This window comes from Cygnus atratus, chromosome 1 (genome assembly GCF_013377495.2).
Source record: "Cygnus atratus isolate AKBS03 ecotype Queensland, Australia chromosome 1, CAtr_DNAZoo_HiC_assembly, whole genome shotgun sequence".
Lineage (NCBI taxonomy): Eukaryota > Metazoa > Chordata > Aves > Anseriformes > Anatidae > Cygnus > Cygnus atratus.
Window position 1 is genome coordinate 112,781,538 of NC_066362.1, and position 16,934 is coordinate 112,798,471.

A 16,934-nucleotide genomic window follows, 5' to 3' on the forward strand; every position below is an offset into this window, starting at 1 on the left:
AAAGAAATAAGAAGGAAAAAAAAAACGGAGATATCAGTGTTTTCAGGCGAGGAGCGTGGCGGCCAGGATTTCCGAGAGGAGGGGAGTTTTACCTTGGAGCCTGGCCGCATGGTGAGGATCGCTGCTCCTCGCGGGAGGTGACCATAGCGAACCCTCCTTCTTACTCGGAAAGGCATGCGTGTGCGAAAGAGCCAGCGCTTTGCACCAGCTCTTTAAATACGTGACAATTTTAAAAAGAAAAAAAAAAGAGAGAGAAAGAAAGGAAGAAAAAAAAAGAAAGAAAACAAACGCAGAAAGAAAACCAAACCCCGACTTTGCGAATTCTTTAAAGAGGAGAAAAACCGAGACAACTAAGCAAAGAAATCCACCGCCAGCCTTTGCCAGCGCTCGGACTTGTTTGGGAAGAAAGAGGCGACGCCGCAGCGGGCGCAGGTCCCGAGGAGCACGGAGTCCCCCGGGCGGCTCCGCATGAGAGCCGCGCTCGGAGCCGCGCGCCCCCCGCGCCCCCAGCCCCGCGGGCAGCCCGCCGCCCTCAGCCGCTGAAGCCGCCCCCCGGGGCCGGGCAGGGGCAGGGGCCCTCCCGCCGAGAGCTGCCCTGGCCGGGAGGGAAATGCGAGCCTGCGATCTGCCAGAGCTGCGGCCAGCGGCTCCCTCTCCGGCCGCTGTGGCTCGCGTTTAGCCGGGGGCTGCCCTCCCGGCTTCCCCTCACCGGGACCAGAGCTTCTCTTATAAACGAGCAGCGCGGGCTTTTCTTTCTCTCTCTCTACTTTTTTTTTTTTTTCCCCATTTTTTTTTTTTTTAAGAGACAAAAATAGCGTCCCACAACGGTCCAGCCCGCCTACCCTTATGATTTCTCGCGCGGCCGCTCTGCTTTTGATATTTTCTTATTATTGGTTTTGGACGGGGAAGGCTCGAAGAGAAGAAATCCCTCGGTGAGGGGAAGCCGGTGCTCTTTGCTCCCCGGCGAGGAGAAGATACGATTCCGGCTGCAGGCAGAGGACCGTGGCTCGTGTAGGTCTCTCGGTCTCGGTTTCGAAGCGCTGGGTAGTGCAGGGTCAGAGCAGGACTGCCTTCTCCCGATCAGCTCTGCCTGCTGGGCTTGCGGCTCAGAGATCGCCTTCCCCCTCCTCGCACCACTTCTGTTGGTGGTGGTTTTTGTTTGGTTGGTTTGGTGTTTTTTTTTTCTCCCCCCCCTTTTTTTTCCCCCCTTTTTATTTTTTTTAAGTTGATTTGATTTGGGTGAATTCCCTCCCTCCCTTCCTTAAACGAAAATACTAACTCTGAAGCCGAAATCCATGCCCCCTGCAATTCGGAAGAATCGGGTCTAATATGCCAGTGTCATCTTCGCCTTGCAGTAGTCGCGATGAAGGAAAAATCCAAGAACGCGGCAAAGACTAGACGGGAAAAAGAAAATGGAGAATTCTACGAACTGGCCAAACTCCTGCCCCTGCCCTCGGCCATCACCTCCCAGCTGGACAAGGCGTCCATCATCCGCCTGACCACCAGCTACCTGAAGATGCGAGCCGTCTTCCCCGAAGGTAACCACCCTTTGCGCCTCCTCCCCGCAGGGAAGCCGAAAAGAGCCGGGGGGGCCCCGCACCCCGACACCGACCCCTCCGTGCCCCGGCCGGGTCCCGGCCCAGGGTGGGAAGAGGGGGGGGGGCCGGGGGTGGAGAGGAGCCTCCTAAACCCCCCAGGAAGAGGAGGCCCCCCGGGAGCACAGCAGGTGGGGAGCGCTTGAGGGGGACCCCGGCTTCTCAAAAAAAAAAAAAAAAAAAAGAAAAAGAAAAAGAAAGAAAAAAAAAGACCCCCACCTCTTAGGGTGGGTGTTGTCATTGGCCCAACCTGCTCCATGCGGGGCCGTGCGGGAGTGGGACTGCACCTTCTCGGAGGCCTGAGCCCCCCCTTGCTCCTTCTTTCCCCGGGGGCTCGGCAGAAGCCCCCCGCCTGGCCCCGCTGCTCCCCCAGCCCGGGGACGTGCGGCGAAACTCTCTTTGGGGTCGGGGGGTGGCTGGATAAACCCGGCTCCCCCCTTTTGTTATTTGTCTGTGCCTCTCTGGCCCGGGGTTGGGGAGAGGAATTAAAAAATTGCGGAGTGGAAGCTGGGCTCTCCGCCGCGGTTTCTAAGGAGCTTTATTAAAAGGCTACAAATGAAAAAATAATAATAATAAGGAGGGAGGGGGGTCGGAAAAAAAATACTCCCAGCCCGAGGAAAAGCTTACCGTTCTGGCCATCTAACTGAGTGATTTCGCGAGCAAGCACTAGCAGCGCTACGGCCAGGCCGGGCTCCTTCGGAGTGCGCTCCCGCAGCCCGCCGGGGGAAGCGAGGCGGTGCTCCGCTGTGATTTCTCGCCATTATCCCGCGGGGGCAAATCTCCCCGTAAGAAACAGGACGTCGTGATTTCGGGGGCTGTGGGGGATGTGGGGGTCTCTCTCTCGCCGGCCTTAGCTCGGGAGCGTTTCGCCGGAACGGGTTTGGTTTAGGAGGGAGGAAAAGTGGCGCAGTCAGAGATGCTGCTGAACGTGTCCCCACTTTGGCAGCCCTGCTGATCCTCAGGAGCAGCGAGCCGACCCCGAGAGCAGGTTTATACCCAGCAGCTCGGGGGTGTTTTATGTGTCTGTCTTCCTTAAACAGGCCGGGCGTGCGCTTCCGCACACCCTGCTTATTAAGAGCAACGTTTTAAATGCATAGGGCGAATTCCTCGTCTTTCATCGTCTTAAGTCCGGATGGAAACGCATTTCCAACCAAAGCTTTGGGGCCGGGGATGACAGGCCGGGGGGACCGCCGAGGGCAGAGCGGGGGAAGCCGGAGGGAGGCAGCCGGGAGCAGCGGGCCGTCGGGGTGGGGGGGCTGCCTGACGGCACACGGCGCCCCATTGCCGCTGCCTGCCTCTCCCGAGGGGGTGAACTCCCCTCGGGAGTTCCCTCGGGGTCTCTCCCAAGACCGCCCGACTGCTTCCAGTTGGTTTTGATGGGGGGGGGAGGCATACTGGCTGGAGGGGGCTACCCAGCAGCGCATCCCAAAGTCTGGGGCAGCAAGACCTGGGGAAAGAGCCCCTTCCAGCATGCTGGGCCCCATGCGTGGAGGGCACGGAAATGCCCAAGGTTACTGGGGCTTGGAACAAAGCCGAACACGAAGCAGCCCCCCACGTCCATCCCGGGGATCGCAGCTGAAGGGGCCGCAGACGCTGGTCCAGGGCACGGGCAAAGCTCCCCACCAGCACCCCGGCACCCCCCCAAAAAGCTGAAAAGGTTTGAACGGGTTTCAGCTCTTCCAGCCGGCCGGGGGGGGGGGGGGGGCAAGGCCTGAGACGCCTCCAGCATGTGTGCTAGGCCTGGGGTAGCTGTAGCCAGCGCGATCAGAAATGTTGTCCAGCTATAAAACTGGCTTCCAGCTCTGTCTAGACTGGAGGGGAAGAGAGAGAGAGGGCTGTGCTTTTAAAAAACCCGGTGTATGGCTTCCCCCTCGCCTCCCCCCATTTATTTCCAGAGCGCGCTGACGTGCAGTTTGGGCAAAGTTTGGGACCCTCACCGAGGTGTCCGGGCCGAGATGGTCCCAACACCCCGACAGGGTGCGAAGTGGGCTCAGACAGGACCCCATCTCCCCCATCCGTGCCTTTGCCCCGAGACGCACGGTTTGGACCAAGCCCCCCCCAAAACCCCCAAGCAGAGACGCCCGGTCGGGCTCTGCGAAGTGCAAGTGAAAGGAGATTTATCTTCCAGCTCCTTTCTCCCCGCAAACGCGAGCAAGCCCTGGAAGGCAAAAATTTCGTGCTCCGACATCGTACTTTTTGCCGTGAGGTTTTGCTCTGACCTTCGGATTCATGAATTAAGAGTCCAGGAGACAGCAACCTCCAGCCTCCCCCGCGCTCCGGCTCTGTAAGCTCGTCCTCGGCTGCGTTTTGATTTTTTGCCAAGGCACTTATTATTGTGGAAGAAAAAATATACCACGGGACTTCTTCTGTCTTGGCTGTCAGCGTTTTCTTCTAAAAATGAGCAAATGAAAGGGACGCGAGAGTAAACAGCGTTTAAAGAAAACGCGCTTCTCCTCAGCCGGCTAAAATTGGGATCCTCTCCCTGCCCCATCCCCAGCGCAGTTCCCAAAACTGCCTCTAAAACTGCGCTTTTATGGCCATTTAAACCGGATGGGAACGCGGTATTTAATAAGTGATCCGAAGTACCAAGTGCTCTGGACGAAATAATTGGAATAAAATGACAAAGTAGCAACCCTGAGACCTGTTCCTTATTCTGAGACGCAGACAATAGAAAATGTGGGGAGCGTACAGAGTTTTCGCTCCCTATTAAATCTGGAGTGTGAATCTCTGAACCTATATTTAAAGAAAATTAAGGCCAGTTGCAGCTCTTTTACTCCGCGCTCGGAAGAGGTTTATTAACGAAATAATGAATCACATAATTAAAGCGAAAACGCGCGGCTGTCGCGATAGCGGCTAGCGGCGGCACCAGAGGTGTCGGGCTGTCGCCTCAAAGTGCCGTCGGAGCGGGAGGGGGCCACCGCCGTGGGAGCTGCGGAAGCCTTGGGGGGGGGGCTAAGGGGACCCCCCCTCTTAGCGTGACCCCGGGAAGAGCCGGCTGTGGCTTCGTCCGGGTGTCCTGGAAGGACTTTTGTAGGTTTCCTCCGGGACTTGCCATTTTTTATTTTTTTTCTCCCTGTTTTTTAAACCTTTAAACTTCTCAAAGGCTTGATCTTTCCATATCTCTCTCCCAGAGGCCCTACTCCTTCCCAAAGCCACCCTGGGGGATACCGGGGGGCTTCCCGCCGGCTCCGGCCCCCTCCCCGGAGCCCAGGGACCCCCCCAGTCCACGGGCTGTCCCCGTCTCCCTCCAGGGACAGAGCGGCGGAGGGCAGGGGCCGCTGGCAGCTCGTCGCCTCCCTTTCTTTTCCCCTTTGCTCTGCCGGGCTCGCCTGGGGAAAAATCCCCCGGGAGAGGCAGCGCTGGAAACGCCGGCGTTTGGAGTTGACCCAGGTTCCTGGGGAAGGCTGGTTATTGAATAACGCGGGGGGACCACACGCTCCGGGGGAGCCGAGGAACAATACGGTAGTAGGCACGAAGGAAATACTCCGAGTTACAGGGCAATCCGATACTCGCACAACACATCGCTAAGTAATTCTTTTAGCAGAATCCCAAACAGAAAAGCTGCCGGGCTTTCAAACGTCCGCGCGTCCCCATTCAGACGTTTGGAGAGCGAAAGTGGGGATTGCTCCCAAATATTTCTAGATCTCATTACAGCCTGGTTCACACCCCGTACTCGGACACTGGGAAATGGTGCAAAGTGAATGCTGGGGTCCGAGATGTCAAAAGACGAGGACTGGGGTGCTGGGGATGTTGAAGGGAGAAGTTGCGCCCAGGTTGGCCAAAGGAAGGCGGACCCGTTCATAGGGATTTGCCCCATATGAGATTTGCCCGTGCTTTGGGATTTCTGCGCAAAACCTCCCGAAGCTGGAGGTGGGGGGGCCCGGCGGGCCCTGCTGCTATTAGTGCCGCTTATTTCCCACTTAGCACCGCCTGCTCGCGGGGCAATCTCTCTCCAGGCCAGCGTCACAGGTAACTTGTGCTGAAACGGGGACATTTGAAGGGTTTCCTTAAAATCCACCCTCCTGGCACCACAGCCGTGCCCACACCGGAGCCCCCACTGCCCGGCCGGGGCCGTGCCAAGCAAATTTCCACCTCCTCCGAGGAGCGATGTGCAAGCCGCTCGCTTTGTATCGGCAGCTCTTTTGGCCCCGCTCCAGTGCAGTGAGTGAAAATGCGCCTTATTTACTGGCCGGGCAGAAGGAACTCTTGGGAGTCTATTGCATCCATATGCTTACAGGGCATAGGCTGCGCGTCTGCAAATCTCTGGGAAGACGAGTTAATGTGCTTTAGTCCTTCATCTCAGCCGAAGGTTTTCCTTCGTTTCGTTTCCACCTCCGATCCGCCGGTGGATTAAATGATAAAATCATCGGCTTTAAAATAAGCTGGGAAGAATGCCGGGCTGAGCCACCGGGCGCGCTGGCGTTTGATGCGAGTTCGCGATCGCAACCCCAAATTAAAATTTCAAAGGGGAAAAAAAATCTGCGGAAGCGAATGTTTTAGCCTGGGTTGGAAAATGACCTCAGAAATCGTGGGCATTTTTGGCGGTGCCTCGAAACCCTACCTGCCCAGCCGCGGCTTTGGGAGGGAGCGGCTAAAATCCTCAACCCGCCTCTTCCTTGCGAAAATCAGGGCTCTTCTCAGGACGTGTCAAAACTTTTTAATTTTTTGTTGTTTCTTTTTAAGTATTAATGTCGTTATTCGTAAACCCCTCGTTTGGGTTGCAATCCGGTTTTGCGACACTTGCAATTGGTAAATCGAAATAAGGGCAATCCGCGCAGCACCGGGACTGGCTGGGTCGTTTGCATTTGTTGCCGGCTCGAGAAAGAGACTGCGGGATGCCTTCGCGATCCTTTAAACTTCCCACTGCAGAGGAAGCCGCATTTCGGCAGGAGAAATAACAAAAATAAATAAATAATAAATAAATGACGGCTCCTCGGAAGATTGGGAGCCTTTTCCCAACTGCGAATTGGGAAAAGGCAGTACGAAAGCGCTCCTTTTCGTTTGGCAATTGGGAGTAAATTTCCTAATGGGTGCTGAAACGCCATTTTTTTTTACCGGAGGGAAGGTGTTCCCCCCAGAAAAGCGTCGCTTTGGGACTACAGTTTGGGGACACCCGCTCGGGCAGCCGGAGCGGCAGGCGGGGCGGGGAGGCAGGCGGCTGCTTTTGGGGCTGACCTTGGCTGGTGGCACTGCCCTGGTTAAACCAGCCTCTCCTGCGCTGGAAGCCGCAGGCTCCTGGGTGCTTGCCCGCCGGGACCGGGCAGTGGGACGAGGTCCCCGTCCCTGGGGAGGGGGATGCTGTGGGTCCCTAGGACGGGGAGCAGGGAGAGGGGCTCCAAGGGCTTCCAGACCAGGGCTACCTGCGAGACTCAAGGCAGACGTGGGACTGGGAGGGCTTCGGGGGAGCCTTTATAAAGACGACCCAAAAAAAACTTGTTTTAAACCCCAAGCTCGGGGCAGCGCCGTCCAGCCAGGTGCCAGCTTCCTCTCCGAGCGGGGCTCACGCTACGGCGGCCTCTTTTTTTTTAATTTTCTTTTTCAAGAAAACTCCCTGCAAGGTCGCCGAGGGAGTTTTCTTTAGAAGCACCTGGCCCCGGTGAGAGGCAGCGGGAGAAAAACACCATTTCCCAGCCGTGCACCGGTGTGGGCGATGTTCAAGGCTATAAACCCTGCGGGTTCGGCTGCTGCCAGCCCCAAAGCTCTCTGGCTGGCAGCACCGAGCATCCTCGCCTTTCGCCCATCACCGACCCTTCACCCGAAGGGCTTAAAGCCTTCTTTTCCCCTTTCTTTCCCAAAAGGAGGCACGAAATGGCTGCGCCTTCCTCCTGCCGCCTGCGGAGCCTGCCAGGTGCCGGCACCAGTCCCCCCGAGCACCCCTTCTTTGCACAGAGGGAAGGAAAACAAACTAAATCCCCGACCAGACACACACACACACACAGCCCAGTGGGGCTGAGGACGGGCCGGGAGCCTCCCCGGGGCTCTCGGCCTCCCTCGTCCAAGCGTGCCGGGCTCCTTGTCGCGACATGTGGGGGTGCGCTGCGACATGGCAGGCGAGGGGTAGCGCTGGGGGCTGACATATCCCGTGGGGCGTGCTGAGGGCCGGCGGCTGTCTGGGGAAAGAGCGCCTGTGGGAGTACCCTTGGCGGGATTTCCCGAAGAAAAAAAAAAAAAAAAAAAAAGGGAAAAAAAGCTCGGGCACGGTGCCCCATGCCGGGGAGCGGGGCCGCTCGGCGAGGAGGGAGGGGGAACGTGGCCCCTTCCAAGCCCCTTGCCCCGGTCTAACCAGCTCCTTGGTTCCCTTGCAGGTCTGGGCGACGCCTGGGGACAGCCGAGCAGGATAGGACCCTTGGACAACGTGGCCAAGGAGCTGGGATCCCATTTGCTTCAGGTAGTGGACGCCTTCCTCCTCTCGTACGCGCTGCGCATCGGAAATCTTGTGTTTTGGTGCGATTAACCTCCCCACCTCTCCTCCTCCTCCTCCTCCTCCTCTTCCTCCTCCTCCTTCTCCTCCTCCTCCTCCTCTTCCTCCTCCTCCTCCTCCTCCCCCGGCTTGTTAGCGGCGCCCGTGTGAAGCCTTCCCTGTCACCCAGACCCTCAAACGGGTCGGGAGAGGAGCAAAATCGAAACCCCAAATTCTTTATTTTATTTTTTCCGCGTGCGATGCCGGTGGAAGCAGCATCTCGCCCCGCACCGTCGGGTCCGAGCGCACGGTGCTCAAACGCAGCCGGTTTGGGGCACCCCTGCCGGACCCAGCGGGCAGGCGGCGCACATCTGGATTAGATCTCCTGTTGACGTTAGCACCTGAAAATACAGTTGTTCAAAATCCTGTTGATCTGCTCTGGAATTCTTCTGAATTCCCCCTGTGTAGGTCGGAGGAGAATTTAGGAAGTCGTAGCCGGGGTGTGGATGCCAGCCGGAGGAAAAAAAAAGTAACTACGCTTAGCTCCATTTTTTTTTATATACGCAATTTTAATACCGCAAGGATTTTTTTCTCCCCCGATTTTAAAGACCTAGTAAACCGTAATCATTTAAAGGTCGGTTTTATTGTAGAAGGTTAATTTCTGGTCAGAGAGCTGGAGCTGTTTTCCCTGCTCGCCCGGCTGGGGACAAAAGCTGAACAGAAACCCTGCTGGCCGCGCCGCCGGCAGGGCTGGGCGACCTTTGTCCCCAGGGGATGGCTGGGACAGCTGTGAGGGGTCACCCAAAACTTACAATGAGGTATGAGGTTGGTGGGTTTGTCGTGGAGGCCCTGCAAGTTGCCTCCTTGAATAAGGAGGGCTAGCGCTTGGGGCAGAATGTCCTGAAGTGTTCTTTGGTGACCGAATAAAGTTCATGGGATTGACTGAGTCTAACGTGATCTTTCATGGAGGTATTTCCAGCCTGGAAAAACACACTTGGACTTTCAAGAAGCTGATAGCCACAGTTTCAGAGTCATTGGTCTACCTTCAAAATGTTTGTCTAGTTATATCATACAAATCACTGCTGGCACACTTGCTCCTCCTCCGTGTTTGCCATTTCGCATTTTGTCTGGCATTAGATGAACTTAAATAATATATGCTAATCATCTGTAATACTCATTTTGCAGTTCAGTTACTTCTGAGTTGTGAATGTTAAGGCTTTAATAATGCCAGCAAATCCACTGTAGACTTATTTTAAGGGTTCTTAAACTTTTCTGTATGGTTCTGTGTTTTTCTGGATGGGAAAGTTAGAGACCTACTGCACCATACAATGGAGTAATGAAAGGATTGACACAGTTTTAGTTGTGATAGTGGGTAGAGCAATTGCAGGATGCCAGTGTTTGGATGAAAAGTTATGGTTAGGGATGGAATAATTTACTTCCCATTTTAATACTGCTACAAAATTTATGTTCCAAAAAAAAAAAGGGGAAAAAAAAAGTGAAGGCAAAGAGTAATCTGGTTTCAATTACATTCTGTAGAATCGTTAGTAGGCCAGAGAATAATTTGGAATATTTTCTTTTATTAGGGCAGCAGTGTAAGAGCATGAAGCATACAGGATTTTATTGCTTCTCTCTTGTTTTAAGATCGGTAATTTAAAATATGAATTAAAAATAGGTGGCTGCTTTATCTGTGTACTGTAAAAATAACTTCTCTATTCCAAATACATTTTCTGGTGATGTTCATATGTGTGTATTGATCAAGGCTTCCTAAACCAATTAGAGATAGTGGATACTTTTAAACTATATAATATAAGGTACTGTTGAAAGTCTGCCTGACCTTGGGCACTGAAGAATCAAAGTGCCCCAAATCAATAGGCTGCATGTCCAAATCTTGGCCAGTTTTGGCTAAACAAAAGCATATTTTTTCCTGTATGGATGACACAGGACAAAATGAAACTTCAGTTTTTACTCACACAAGGAATATTTATCATCCAGTTAAGAATTCCCATCAATAAGAATTTGCATTACAAAGAAACATTAGCTGAGATTCACAGACTCTAGGCATATCACTTAATGAGCATAAATATCTCTCTTCAAGTGTGATAAAGTTTTGAATGCTGATTTGTTTATTCTACTTTTTTTTTCCCTAAGTTCACCTTGTACATAGCAAACAGTCCTCTGTTCAGAAATGCATTAATAAAAATATAGTCAAAGAAATTTAAAGCATTGCTTACTGTATCATTAAATATATTGCAAATAGTGGTAAGCTGTGTCTGCCAATTATACCATAAAAAATGGCTTGCGTAGTGCTAGATTTTCCCCTAAGTACCACATAGCTCAGGATTTGTACTAAGTACTAAAATAACCAGAATCAACAGGAGAATGTTAACTTAAAGTGAAGCAGTAAAGCTCGCATCTGTAGGGGGAATGAATTGGATTTCACAATGTATGTGTGTGTGTCATAGAGTTTATAGGAACACCATCAGATAAAGGTTTCTATTTCTTAAATACTATATTTGCTGTTCTTTAAATTGGATAACAATCCTTGTCCAAAAGGCTTCAAACTTTTTTTTTTTTTCCACTGTAAATGGTTTATACAGTTACTTCTTTTTACCCTACGTATTTCTCTTCTACAGACTTTGGATGGCTTTGTTTTCGTGGTGGCATCGGATGGCAAAATAATGTACATCTCAGAAACGGCATCTGTACATCTTGGCTTATCTCAGGTAGGAGTGATTTATTTTTTTCATCTGTTAAATATAGATACTACGTTTGGGACCTAGCACTAACATCTTGCCATACATATAGCGAGTCATTGGTTTTTAGGGGTATTCAAAGCTTCAACTTTGTTTTCTGATAAATGACCTTCCTTAAATATTCAAGTTTCCTATACTTATGACCACATCATGACTGTCTTTATATCTGTTCTTGTTCATTGTATTTTACTCCTCATTACCTTTAAGAAGGGTAATAAATAATATGATATTGCAAATTGCAGATATACACAGAGCTTGAAACCCAAACCTATTGCCTGTGTGGTAATGCTATACATCTGAAATAAAGTTTAGAATTCAAGGCTATATGTTTTAGATTGTGTAAGATATTGAGACTTGCTATGAAATAGAGAGGAAATCTGATGTGGAACATGAGTTTTATGGTAAATGTGCTTTAGGAAAAAAAGAAAGGGGGGGCAGATTTATGAGTGTTCACATGGAATTCAGGGTAGTTTTTCCTGAGTTTTTCCAGCTCAGTGGTCTTTTCAGTAAAGCGTTTTATATGGTTGTGATAGAACTCATAAAACTCAGTTTACTACTGTTCTGCACAAGAAGTATAAGGGGTTTTTATTGTTGTTGTTGTTGGTTTTTTTTTCTTAGAAGGACATTTCTAATTTTTTGCCTTCTTGGGACAGGCACAAGGGCAAATGGCCTGAATTTATTGCAGAGTGCAAGTTTCCATACGTTTTTGTATAAAGGTATTACACTATTTCATTGGTAGCACCTGACCTAAAGCCTGCCGAACTCCAATAGATAAACGCCTAATTAATTTCACTGGGCCCCGGATGACACTTGCAAGAAACAGAACTGTTTCTTCAGAACAAGTTACAGCTGAAACACTTCTCAGAGTTAAATAAAATTAAGTGGAAAAATAAATAGCAGAGAGGAGAAGAAGAAGAAGGAGGAGGAGATGAAGGTGAGAGACAGCAAGATGTTTTGTTTCAGGCAAGACAGCTGAGGAATATGCCTATGTCCAACAACAGAGAAGGGACTGAGTTGTGGAAATTATAGACGTGCTTTAGCTTTGGTAGTAATTAATATTTTTGTTTGAAAAACTGTGAAGTTCTTTGGATGCATGTTTCTAGTATTTGAATTAGAATTAGTAGCTATGAGAAAAAATAGAACACTGAAGAGATAGAAAAAGCAAGTATATAGTCTCATAAACACCCCTTCTAAATCCAAAGGCAACTGTGATTCCTGTTTTTGTAATCTCCTTCAGAAAATGTAATTTTGAGGATCAAAATTATGGCATGGATACCTTTTGTCTGCCAACTTTTAAAAATGTGTCCAGGGAATGTTCTTATTTGAACCAGTTTGTTCATTTGACTCTGTTACAGTGTAGTATTAGTTGTTTCATAACATTTAACGCACGTTCAAATTACTTCAAATATTACTGTCTTTTAGTATAAATTTTCTTCCAAATGGCTGTATTTTCTACTCTGAATCAACAGTCTTATTAAATGTTTTTCTCCCTGTAATGTTTTGAAAAGATCCACAACGTAGCTAACTACTTAAATAGATTCATTTAGTCGGTATGATTGTTCCAAAGCACTGAGTGTTCCCATCTGCCCTTGAAGTAGTCTCATTGTTCTATCCTGCTTGCTGTTTGATAAGTGCTAGCTGGTCTAGGTTTTGTCCAGATTTTTTTTTCTTTTTCTTTTGAGGAATATCAAGTCCTCTTGTAGGTCTCGGTATTATTCAGTCATCTGGTGAAATTAAAGACCCACAAGATCAGTAGGACAATGAATAAACTTTGCCACAGTCAAGGAGAAGGGACAGAAAGCATCGTGCAGGCTTCAGTCATCTTTAGCTGGTATGATCTTATGGCCCTCTGCACTGACTGTATTCCCTCTGTGCTGCACACATAAGTCTCTATAAGCCCTATTGCAAGATCTGCTAAGGAAAACTAAAGTATTTGGTCATATTGTTTACTGAAGTAAGTTTTCTAAGCAAAATCTCAAATATTTCACTTTAGCAAAGATTTGTAAATGAATGGGCTGTATCCTTGAATTTTCCAGAAAGGTGTAGATCAGAGAGGACAGAGGCACGTGAAATTTAAGGGCATTTTTTAAACTCAAAGCACTGAATGCTTTAACACTGAATGCAGTTTAACAACACTTTTTTATTTCCTATTATTATTATCATTTTTATTATTTATTTTTAAATAAAATAAAACACCTAAGCAAGGCAATGATTTTTCCCTGGCTTTTGTCATACTGTTTTATCATCTAATCTGTTCTTGATATTGCTCAATGTTCTATTTTTCAAGAGACAATTTTGTTTTAATTAATGCTAGAATTAATTCTAGGCTTTTCCTAAATACTAGTGTATTAATAAATTAATACTGGGATATTCCTGTAAGCTTCCCAGGGCTCTAAATGAGTTCTTGTTCCTACAACTCTGGAAATCACTGGGAGTTTTGCCACTGTCATCAACAAGAATGAGATTGGTCTGTAGAAGCAAATTCTGCAAGTCTCCCTCACCGAGTCATAATCCCACACTATATTTTCAACAAGTGCTCTTATAGAGCTCCAGCCAATACAAGCTGAGACCAGAGTGATGATAATCATAGAAAATCTTTTAGAAAGTGCATAGAAAGACCTTTTTATTAAATAATTTGACAATTAACTAGTCCACACATCAATTTCCAGTTAAAGTGCAATTTGTTTTAAAATGTATATTTGAACTAAATAAAAAGTTCATTTGAAAATATTTTGCAGGATATTCTTGGAGAACTACTACTGTAGCCTTTATCTTCTAGTATATCATGAATTTAGGTTAAGCAGAAGGAACTTAGACCTTCTGAAAAAGCCTTCATAGCCAATGTTGTTAAGCTAGTTTAAAAATGTAAAAACAACATTAAGGATTGTTTTTCAGCACTACTTGACTCACTTCTGCCTGCAATTTTAGAGAATCAGAAACAATATTTCTGAAAAGACTACATCTCTATTTGTGGACCTGTTGGTTAATTTGTGGGTTTGGATTTTGATCAACCTTTCCACTCAACTCTAACAGTAAATATTGTAAATACTGATGGTTAGGACCCCTTCCTCCATCGAATTTCAATTGGCCTCAGATCATTGTTGAACTGACTTGTGCTAGCTGAGATAGAGCCAATTTCTTGCCTCTTTTTTCCATGGGTAGTAAATATGTTCAAATTCCCCAAATATTGCCCCCCCTCCACACCTCCCTCCCCTCACCCCTGAATCCAGAGACACAGAATGGAAAAGAAAATCCTCTTAGGAAATAATGGTGAATTATATATATATATATATTTTAATTGTGAAAGTCTGGACCTTATTCCAGCCATTTTCTGGGTCCATGAGGGAGCCAAGCTTATCTTTGACTTTTGATAAATCTTGAAATATTTAACCACAAACATCTGAACTTTTCCAAGAGTTTATTTTACTTTCGTCAAATAAGTATATGAAAGGCAAAATATGTAATTATTTGCTCTAGAATCCATCTACTTAGTCCTCTGTGTTTATTATGAATCATTTCTTGGCAGGAAAAAACTGTGCAGCTGAGTTACACATAAAAAAGCTCTTAGTAGGAAATAGCGATATTTGGTAGTAAGCAGGTATTTACAGATATTAAAAAGCTGCATCGAGGAAGCTGGTTTAATAAGCCTGAGGCATGGGATTTTAGAAGGTTTATGAATTGAACCATATAATTTATTTTTTTAAAAGTTTTCAGTATTTCATTGTAGGCTTTAAAATAGCATGCATATGCTATGTGTAGCAGGAGACTGTGGTCAGTTTCAAAATTATGTATACATATTTTGGTTATTTGACTCCTATTTAGTCCCCTGTCTTTGCTGATGGCTTTATGTTTCCACTAGCATTTTTACAATCAATTTTGGTTTCAGTGTTGTATATTCACCTCCCACTGACTTTGCTGGGGTTGCAAATGCATACATCAGGGTAGAAAACATTCCTACATACGTAATGAGAAAAGCTAGTCATTAGCTTGATAAAGCACTTCAGTTTTCAACTTTAGATATAAAACTAAACTATTTTTATTTATGAAAATTATGTGATGAAAATGAAGTTTTGAATAAAAATATGACCTTGGGCCCAGTCCTGTGAATCCTGTGAACCAATGATTACTTCAGTCAGTAGTTCTTTTGCAATAGGCAGCTACTTTTGGAAAAGCAAGAGATACCCATGTGTCATACTTGTAAGAGAGTAGATACATGTCAATGTGGTTATGATTATACTTAGTAATGGCAGAGCTGCAATAAGATCTTCTTGATTACTCCAGTTGATATTGCCAGTCAGGTTGGTTGGTGTTGTTTCTGTAAGAAAGTCTTTTTATTGAAGGGATAGATAGTTTGCATATGGCTACCTGTGAACGATTTTTTTTGGAAGCTGAAAAAGAACAGAGTCATAAATGATGCTCCTTTCAGTTCGAACACTGATCACAAATGTGAATTTCTCCAATGATTGTTTTTTTCTTGTTCTGATTAACTAAGTGTAAAGGCCAATGAAATGCCTGTCAACATAAGAATTATTAGTTTTATGTGTCTGTAGGTGATTATGATATGTACAGACTTAGCTATAGACACTTACAAATGTGTTTTCCCCCATATAATTAAAAACAAACAGAAACAGCGAAAAGCATGAGTCACAGTGAGATTGTACAGTCTCCTCCCTCCCTCACCACTAAAGCTTGAAGATGGAGTTACTAAAACAGGTTCCCACTGTTATAATCCTGAAAAAGAACAGTCACGGCTTTTTATTATATTAGTTGCATATTATTAAAAATAATATATATAAATGAATCAACATAAATAATCCCCTTCCCTTCCCTTCCCTTCCCTTCCCTTCCCTTCCCTTCCCTTCCCTTCCCTTCCCTTCCCTTCCCTTCCCTTCCCTTCCCTTCCCTTCCCTTCCCTTCCCTTCCCTTCCCTTCCCTTCCCTTCCCTTCCCTTCCCTTCCCTTCCCTTCCCTTCCCTTCCCTTCCCCTTTCTTCCTCTCCTTTTCTTAATCTTTTCCTCTTTCCCTCCCACCCCTTTCTTTTTATCTGTCTCTTTCTCTATCTCTCCTCTTCTTTCATCTTTACTCTTTCTGTCCCTTTTGCTTTATTCAGTGAAATTTTACTCTGGTTAGACTATCAGGTCAGTGTTGGTGTTTTTGTTTTTGCAGGGAGGGGTTGTTGGAAAGAAGAAGTGGGGAATAGATGGCTAGAAAAAAAGGTTAGTTTGCATAGTCTTGGGAAGAGACATTCCATGAATAATGCAGAAAATGGAACTACGAGAAACATTTTCAGAAAAAGATTTCTTTGTGGAGTAGACAATTTCATTTATTCCAAAGAAAAGGCAACTCACACATCTTAGCAAATCAGTAGGATTGGCTCAGAAGAATAGGTTAAATTACTTCACCTCGCAGCTGTCTCTGATCTTGGGGGCCCAAGGCACATCAGGCCACACTGAACAATTGGGCAGCCTGACACTAATTTAAAACACAGGCTCAAAGTATTGGTTCACTCCTTAAATCAATTACTGCATCTATCTGGAGACTTTTGTTGGTGAGTTTTATACGTGGCAAATAGAGTTAGCAAAAAGGACATATGGTGTACGCCGCTCATTTTTTGCACAACAGTTATTATGGGTACAACAGTGGGAAAGATAGAAATACATTCCTGTGCGAGCAAAGTTCAAGTGAGAAGAGAGAGTGCAGATATTTAAGATAGCTCTCTTAGTCTTTTTAATGTGCATGTTTACTTAAAGCAGCAAAGGCTCAAGCCAGTGCTCATGAAAATCTATGGAAGTCTGTCTTTTGAATTCACTGGCTACCGTTCTGAGCCCTGTGTACTACTGTGGATTGAATGTCGTGGACGATCTGAAAAGACAGAAAAGAAATGTGTAAGTCTAGCAGTTTGGCTCTGAAGGCTCAACTGTCAGCGGAATGCAGGTGATGGTTTCTGGGAACCTGTCAAATTTTTTTTTTTTTTAGATATCTGCCTTTCTGAGAGACATTAATACAGCCCAACGATTTTATCCCATTTTGTGGCAACCTAGCATTTCTACAGCTGCTCTAGTCTATCACTTCATTCACCAGCTCTCTCCACTAGCAGCTCTTCTGTGTCCAGATCATCATCAGAAATTCCCACAAAAGCCCCTAAAATGTTAGTTACTGCTAAACAAGGAAGTTTAAGGAGTATAAT

At 47.1% G+C, this 16,934-nt stretch overlaps 1 protein-coding gene across 1 annotated transcript in view; it reads left to right on the forward strand.

Moving 5' to 3' along the window:
* Window positions 1-668: 668 nt before the first annotated feature.
* SIM2 (SIM bHLH transcription factor 2) overlaps window positions 669-16,934 on the forward strand; it is a 55,923-nt gene continuing 39,657 nt past the window's right edge. Inside the window, exons 1-4 of the mRNA XM_035545977.2 lie at window positions 669-1,011; window positions 1,356-1,538; window positions 7,901-7,983; window positions 10,629-10,718. Coding sequence (XP_035401870.1) covers window positions 1,364-1,538; window positions 7,901-7,983; window positions 10,629-10,718 — 348 coding nt within the window. The 5' untranslated portion in view covers window positions 669-1,011; window positions 1,356-1,363. The remainder of the gene's footprint in view (window positions 1,012-1,355; window positions 1,539-7,900; window positions 7,984-10,628; window positions 10,719-16,934) is intronic.